Below are 8,080 nucleotides of genomic sequence, written 5' to 3'. Positions count from 1 at the left end.
AATCCACGGATGGCCAAGCGAAGACGCGGCACTTCACCGGGGGCAGCGACGGGCCCAGACCTTGCTCGGATTGTCCGGGTGGTAACTGGGAGACCTCGCCAGAGAGGGAACTTACAGGTCAGCTGCGCCCGGAATTAAACGACCCACAGACAGCGGCGCAAACAGAGGGACTGACCTGCTTTAGCGAGCTCCCAAAACCTGCTCTTGCATAAGCAGCACCTTCCTCCGCCCACAGAGACGGATTTCTGCCCCAGCCGCAGTGTCGCGAGGTAAGCGGCGCCGCGAAGACCTCTGGGAAGGCGATCCGTGGGCAGCCGCGGGGCACTCTGGGACTGGGCTCTGGGCGGCATTTTTGCGAGTGGCAGGCCGACTGTGGAGTCTGCTCCGGAAGCGCGCTCTGCCCGGCTTCCTCAGTCTCCTCGCCGGGAGCGTCCGGGAGCAGCTCCCAGGCCGCGGCGAAACCAGGTGGAGTCAGAGGTTCGGAGGAGTATCCGAGGTTAGGGGAAGGCGGGAGAATGGGCTGGGAGGCTGCGTTTCGGAGCCTAGGGTTCTGTTCCTGCGATCGCCGCGTCCCCCTCCCTTGGTGGGCGCGGCTCCCGGGAAGCGGCTCGTCTCGTCTCCCCTCACAGGCCGGATTCCCGTTCTGGACCTTCGCCCTCGGAACACAGTGCTGTTGGCCAGGACTCCTTCCCGAGGTGGACGGCTCCCTGCTCTCATTCCTGGCTCTGCCAGGACTGTAGAAGTGCGCAGTACACTTTAGGGCATGCATGGCACTCCGTGGGAGACAGTGCTTTAGGGCTAGAGGAAAGATCTCCCCTGAAGGCAAACGCCCGCGGAGCCCACAAGTCCGGGCCGCACTGAACAAGTCAGGATGTTGCCATCGGCAATTCTGCAGAAGGCAGGAACCCATCAGAGAGGGAGCCTCTGTCATAAGGTCTCTTGCTTGAGCTGCTGGGTTGAGAATGGAGCTGGAAGAGGGAACTGATCTCGGAGCTCCTTGGGGACCTTGGTTATGTTTGACCCTTTTATTTTCAGGGAGCAGGGATTGGATCAAGTCACTGCATCTGGAGTACGGGGGAAACGAAGAAATCATGGAGAGAGTTTGCCCCAGGAGAGAGGCGAGCGTTATGTAACCTAGGATCTGGGGTGGGTAACAGTCTGTGCAGTGTCAATCTGAGAGGAGAAAACACCCAACGTGAGGGAATGGTCAGGTAAGAAAGGACCAGAAGTTCCGGTTCTACCATAGCAAGGACCTAAGTTGCTAATTTAGGTTCTTTAATGCAGACCTGTTCTTTCAGAACTTCTTTCTCTTCCTTAGCCTTGTCATTTCAGCATTCTGGCCTTCCCTATGAGGAGGAAGATCAACTAAGTCACAGGTGAATAGGAGTTTCTTCTCCTCTAAAGTTTCATCTCCTTTGTCAGGGGGAATCGATACACTCTCTCGTCTCTTCCTTGGGGAAAAAGAAAGAGATCTATCTTCATCGAGTGCTAATATGTGTACTATATGTTGTCACTCAATGGTCGGATAGCTGAGTAGGGTTAGTAGGTATTTTAAAGATGTGTCAGTAACTTCAGGAAAACTAGAACCTTGTCCAAGCTTACTCAAAAGGCAAGTAGCATACTACTAAATGCTACTGAACTACTAAGGATTAGGTTCAGAATCCATATCTGTAGGACTCCCAGACTCTTGGCATTATGCTGTTTCCCAGCATCCCATTCACTTACTACCTAACAATTTTGCCATACCTGTGTACTACCTGTATTATTCTCATATGTTTTTACTTACTTTTTTTTTACAAAAATCAAACTTGTCCTAAGAAACTATCTGTGAAATTAGCCATTTGATGGCTGCTCCAATAACAGTATAGTTATTCTAAGGTGTATCTAAAAATATTGGTCCATGTGCTATGTAAAATCGTCCTGTGTCAGACATACAAACTACAATTTGGAACACAATGCACTGCATTATGCTCTCTTCTGGATTATTTTCTGTGTAGGAAAGTCCCAGCTACACATCTGAGCGTCAGTTATCCATCCCTAGTGTACTGTTTTATTCTTATAGATGAATACTTTCACAGAGAATGCCTTGCTTTGTATCTTCTCCAAAAGACATTTCACTTCCCTGTTTAGGAGTACCTGTTCTCAATGTTGTATGTAAAACAAGTGGGAACTCCGTACATTTCAGGAGCTTACTCTCTCTTTAGGGAGTTAATGTGTACACAGGAAATAGTCTAACTCTGTGCTGTTCAGTAGAGCTTTCTGTGATCAGGCAGTGTTCTGTATCTGTGCCTTATCTGTATCCACCAGCCAGATGTAGCGCTGAGCACTTAATATATGGCTAGTGCAACTGAGATGTGAATTTTATTTTATTTTAATTAATTTAAATTTAAGTAGCCACATATGGCTAGTGGCTAATGGCTACCATATTGGACAGCCAGGTCTAGATATTTGAAATAAAATATTTTAAGGTTAATTGATTTGGACTTGGAGTTCCCCCTCACCCTCACAAATACCTCGTAGCATATGTGTTATAAATGCCCTTTAACTTTAGTTTCTTGGTGAAGGGTAAATATTCTTTCCAATTTTCAGAGACTTCATAGTTGAAATAAAGTTTCTTGAAATTATTTAAAGCACATTTACAGTTTATAACACTTGTGCAAATGTACAGCTTCTGTGTTTTGTTACTATTGAAATATCCTGTAAAGCAGTAATGTTGTAGGATACTCTATAAGCAGAAGTCTTACTATTGTATTATTTTTATTCATTGCAGATAACTTTTCTTCTGGCTCTCTATATTTTCTTTCATTAGTGACATTTAGACTATTTAAAAATCAGTTAAACACAACCACAACTGATATTAATGACGTTTTCAGGGCATCACTTACGCTTTGACATAGGAGTTGGTGCATTCACCTTATTTCACTGCTTATTAGAATAGCAAGAAGGAGACATTTGGTTCATACCTATCTCTATCAGCTTAAATTCTATGTCAAATTATTTATTTTCCTGGCACTCAAAGTCAAACACTAATGGACTGGTGGTATCTTGTTTTGCTTACTCTCTATGCAGGTTAGATATTTCGGGTTAGGAGGAAGGCTTACAAAGAGTATCTTCGTAAGATAATTTGCCGAGTTTCTTTTTTCTTTTTTCTTTTTTTTTTTTTGAGACGGAGTCTCGCTCTGTTGCCCAGGCTGGAGCACAGTGGTGCGATCTCAGCTCACTGCAAGCTCCGCCTCTTGGGTTCACGCCATTCTCCTGCCTCAGCCTCCCAAGTAGCTCGGACTATAGGCGCCCGCCACCAAGCCCGGCTAATTTTTTGTACTTTTAGTAGAGACGGGGTTTCACCATGTTAGTCAGGATGGTCTCGATCTCTTGACCTCAAGATCTGCCTGCCTTTGCCTCTCAAAGTGCCGGGATTACAGGCGTGAACCACTGCGCCTGGCCGCCTAGTTTCTTAAGATTAAAAAATACTTGAAAGACAAAACAATCAAACATAATGTGTGGTCTTTGTTTCCTGGATTAAAGAAAAGCTATCTAGGACATTTTGAGGACAGTTGGGGAAATTCATATATGAACTGGATTGTTAAGGAATTACTAATTTTGTTAGATGTGATAATGTAGTTATGAGGAGAATGTCATTTGGAAGACAGTATTGTGGTTATGAAGAAGAATGCCATTTGGAAATGTATGCTGAAACATTTAGATTTTAAAGTGTTACGATGTCTGTAATTTACTTTAAAATAGTTCAGCCAAAACAAAAAAGTACACACACAAGAAGTAAATACAGCAAAATGTCAACAGTTGTTCATCTACATGGTGTTGTTTTATTCTTTCTACTTCTCTGTATGTTTGAAAAAAAATTTTTTTTTTTGAGATGGAGTCTTCACTCTGTCACCCAGGCTGGAGTGCAGTGGTGTTATCTCAGCTCACTGCAACCTCCACTTCCTAGGTTCAAGCGATTTTCCTACCTCAGCCTCCTGAGTAGCTAGGATTACAGGTGCCCGCACCACACCTGGCTAATTTTTTGTATTTTTAGTTTCACCATGAGGTGTATTTTTAGTTTCACCATGCTGGCCAGGCTGGTCTCAAACTCCCGACCCCAGGTGATCCACCTGCCTCGGCCTCCCAAAGTGCTGGGATTACAGGCTTTAGCCACTGTACCTGGCCTTGAAAATCTTTATAGTAAAAAGTTGAAAGAAAAAAGGAGTACAGTACCCATCCTCATCCCACAGTAGGGTAGTGAGATATTAGATGTAAAACACGTGGCTCAGTGTCTGGCACACAAAAAATAACCGCACAATAAATATTCTCTATTATAGCAGTAAATTTTGAGTTTTTAATAATGCTCTAATAGGCAGATTTTTTTCCCATTATAAGCTAGTTTCTTGTGGAGGGAGAAAATAAACTTAATGGAAAACCCGTTTAGTGACAGACACCAATTTCTGTAATATTAAGAGGATAATTTATGAAGTCAAGCTACTAATTTCCATGTGTCGCTGTAACATCCTCTTATTATTTCATGCATTAATTTGTGTTAGACTATATTTATTTGTATTTATATATAGTTGATCTTTGAATTTTACCATACTAGGTTCCTTGAACTGCATTTAAAAACAGTTATTGCAGAGCTCCTTTTTCTCAAGGAACAGTTTGTAGTTCAGATTCATTTTGCTCGTCAAGGACTTTGTATCAAGGGAATTGTGGAAAGTGGCCCATGGTAAACTTCTCAAAGATTGTTCCTACATTTACAAAGATGTATATTCACTTAAAATAATGAAATACTAAGTCAATAGAATTTTGAAGCAGAAAAGGCAAACCTCAAATCTCCTTTTTTTTTTTTTTTCTTTTTCTTGAGACAGAGTCTTGCTCTGTCACCCAGGCTGGAGTGCAGTGGTGCAGTCTCGGCTCACTGCAACCTCCATCTCCCTGTTCAAGCAATTCTGCTGCCTCAGCCTCCTGAGTAGCTGGGAATACAGGTGTGTGCCACCATACCTGGCTAATTTTTGTATTTTTAGTAGAGATGGGGTTTCACCATGTTAGCCAGGCTGGTCTTGAACTCCTGACCTCAAGTGATCTGCCCGCCTCAGCCTTCCAAAGTGCTGGGATTACAGGCCTGAGCCACCTGCCTGGCCTCAAAACTCTTTTTAAATCTGAAGAAACTGAGGCCAAGAAAGGTGATTTGCTTAAAGTCACACACAGTATGTTAGTGGAAGATCCAGGAATAAAACTATTTTTCCACTTAAAAAATTCTGCAGTGGCTCACGCCTGTAATCCCAGCACTTTGGGAGGCTAAAGTGGGTGGATCATGAGGTCAGGAGATCGAGACCATCCTGGCTAACACAGTGAAACCCTGTCTCTACTAAAAATACAAAAAATTAGCCAGGCGTGGTGGCGGGCGCCTGTAGTCCCAGCTACTCGGGAGGCTGAGGCAGGAGAATGGCGTGAACCCGGGAGGCGGAGCTTGTAGTGAGCTGAGATCGCGCCACTGCGCTCCAGCCTGGGTGACAGAGCGAGACTCCGTCTCAAAAAAAAAAAAAAATTCTGCCAGGAGATATATGTGGATATATATAAGGAGCCCTATAGCAATACGTACCTAGACTATAACTCTATGGCATTACTAATTGGTCATAAATAAACTGGCTTTTTAAAAGAATGTAAATAAATAATTTGTCATGATTTTGTTTTTATCTCACTGAAATTTGAAAGTGCTTTTGAGAAAGTTTTTATTTGAACAATGCATTTCTTTAACATGTTATGCAGGGCCCTTCTAGCCCAATCCAGAGCTGTGCCATGGCAGAGACAAGAGAAGAGGAGACAGTGTCAGCAGAAGCCTCAGGGTTCTCAGACTTGAGTGACTCAGAGTTCCTGGAGTTTCTGGAACTAGAAGATGCCCGAGAGTCAAAGGCTTTAGTTAACACGCCTGGCCCATCTTCTGAATCCCTTGGGAAGGATGACAAACCCATAAGCTTACAAAACTGGAAAAGAGGATTGGATATCTTATCACCCATGGAGAGATTCCACCTTAAATATTTATATGTCACTGACCTGGCTACTCAGAACTGGTGTGAACTGCAAACAGCATATGGGAAGGAGCTTCCTGGTTTCTTGGCACCTGAGAAGGCAGCTGTGTTGGACACTGGTGCCAGCATACACCTAGCTAGAGAACTAGAACTTCATGATATTGTGACTGTCCCAGTCACCACTAAAGAAGATGCTTGGGCAATTAAGTTTCTGAACATACTTTTGCTGATTCCTACCCTGCAGTCAGAAGGGCACATCAGAGAGTTTCCAGTATTTGGGGAAGTGGAGGGTGTACTTCTTGTTGGAGTGATTGATGAGCTGCACTATACAGCCAAGGGGGAACTGGAGCTGGCGGAACTCAAGACACGCAGGCGCCCTATGCTCCCTCTGGAAGCTCAGAAGAAGAAAGACTGTTTCCAAGTCAGCCTATACAAATATATCTTTGATGCCATGGTACAAGGAAAAGTGACCCCTGCTAGCCTAATCCACCACACAAAGTTGTGTCCAGAAAAGCCACTGGGGCCATCAGTGCTGAGGCATGCCCAGCAGGGAGGCTTCTCTGTGAAGTCTTTGGGTGACCTCATGGAACTGGTCTTCTTGTCTCTAACACTGTCAGACCTCCCAGTTATTGATATCTTGAAGATTGAGTATATCCACCAAGAGACTGCCACTGTGCTGGGTACTGAGATTGTAGCCTTTGAAGAGAAGGAGGTGAGAGCCAAGGTGCAGCATTATATAGCCTACTGGATGGGCCACCGAGAGCCCCAGGGAGTTGACGTGGAGGAGGCTTGGAAGTGCCGGACATGTACCTATGCAGACATTTGTGAGTGGAGAAAGGGCAGTGGAGTGCTTAGCTCTACACTGGCGCCACAAGTCAAAAAAGCCAAATGAATAGAAGGTATGCTTTCAAGAATGTTCATCCTTCCTGCTCCTGCTGTACCTAAGCAAAAGAGGACCAGTCTCTGAGCGTGGCTTTTATGGAGAGTGTTCTTATTTTGGTTCTTTTTTTTATTTCCACAACCTCTAACCACATTCAGTCCAGGACCAAGGCTCAGGGATGAGTGGGAGAGATGGGTTATACTGTCCCTGGAGCTTCATCATGATTGCCTGAGAAGACAGATGCTCATCATGGCTGGAATGAAGGTATCCTTCAGTAAACTTTGCTTTCCTAAGAAAATTCTTCAGTTTCTGATAAGTCATCCCTATTTTTATCTTAATCAAGGCTTTCTACAGTTACATAATAAAATGAAATGCTGTCCAGGACAGTTGAACTGATGGTTTTTTCATAACTGCAGTCCTTCAAAGATGACCACCATACATAGTTGTGTACGTGTTATTCCAAGCCTTTAAATATATACATAAACATATTTTTGAATCAGAATGAGCAGACCAAAACATAAACAATAAATATTCTCAAAGAGACAAGGGAAGATGAAGTAGAAACAGGAAGTCATAAATATTAGATATGAAAAACATAATACATGGCTGGGTACGGTGGCACATGCCTGTAATCCCAGCACTTTGGGAAGCTGAGATGGGTGGATCACCTGAGCTCAGGAGTTCAAGAGCAGCCTGACCAATACGGTGAAAGCCCGTCTCTACTAAAAATACAAAAATTAGCCTGGGGTGGTGGTGTGCGCCTGTAGTCCCAGCTACTTGGGAGGCTGAGAGAGGAGAATAGCTTGAACCTGAGAGGCAGAGGTTACAGTGAGCTGAGATCATGCCACTGCACTCCAGCCTGGGCAACAGAGTGAGACTCTGTCTTAAAAAAAAAAAAAAAGAAAAATAATACATGAAGTAACACGTAACATTCACATATTGCAATCCAGCAGTAGCACTCCTGGGTATATGCTAGAAGAAACATACATGTACAATAGAAAATGTGAACATGAATATACTTTGTAGCACTTTCACAATAGCAAAAGCCTAGAAGCTACCCAGGTGCCCATCAGCAGAAGAGTGGAAAATGTACAGTAGCCAAAACAAATGAGCTATAGTGACATAAAACAATATGCATGAATATTAGCAGCACAACATTAGGTGAAAAAAGTCCTGAAAA

General features: G+C 43.8%; 1 protein-coding gene across 11 annotated transcripts; it reads left to right on the top strand.

The window, feature by feature from the left end:
- Positions 1–314: 314 nt before the first annotated feature.
- EXO5 (exonuclease 5) lies at positions 315–7,286 on the top strand. Of its 11 annotated transcripts, none has more exons than XM_054493085.2 (4): positions 315–465; positions 1,036–1,211; positions 1,319–1,376; positions 5,761–7,286. In XM_054493085.2, the coding sequence occupies exon 4, from the start codon at positions 5,791–5,793 to the stop codon at positions 6,910–6,912; it is 1,122 nt and encodes a 373-aa protein (XP_054349060.1). In that variant the 5' UTR covers positions 315–465; positions 1,036–1,211; positions 1,319–1,376; positions 5,761–5,790; the 3' UTR covers positions 6,913–7,286. The 11 variants fall into 11 exon arrangements, with proteins under 11 accessions (XP_054349060.1, XP_054349097.1, XP_054349068.1 ...); XM_054493081.2 differs by having other exon boundaries at positions 354–477; XM_063657305.1 differs by having other exon boundaries at positions 354–496.
- The last annotated feature ends 794 nt before the right edge of the window (positions 7,287–8,080 follow it).

This window comes from Pongo pygmaeus, chromosome 1 (genome assembly GCF_028885625.2).
Source record: "Pongo pygmaeus isolate AG05252 chromosome 1, NHGRI_mPonPyg2-v2.0_pri, whole genome shotgun sequence".
NCBI classification, from domain to species: Eukaryota; Metazoa; Chordata; class Mammalia; order Primates; family Hominidae; genus Pongo; species Pongo pygmaeus.
The sequence above is the reverse complement of the archived record's forward strand: the minus strand, read 5'-3'. Positions and strand labels throughout refer to the sequence as shown.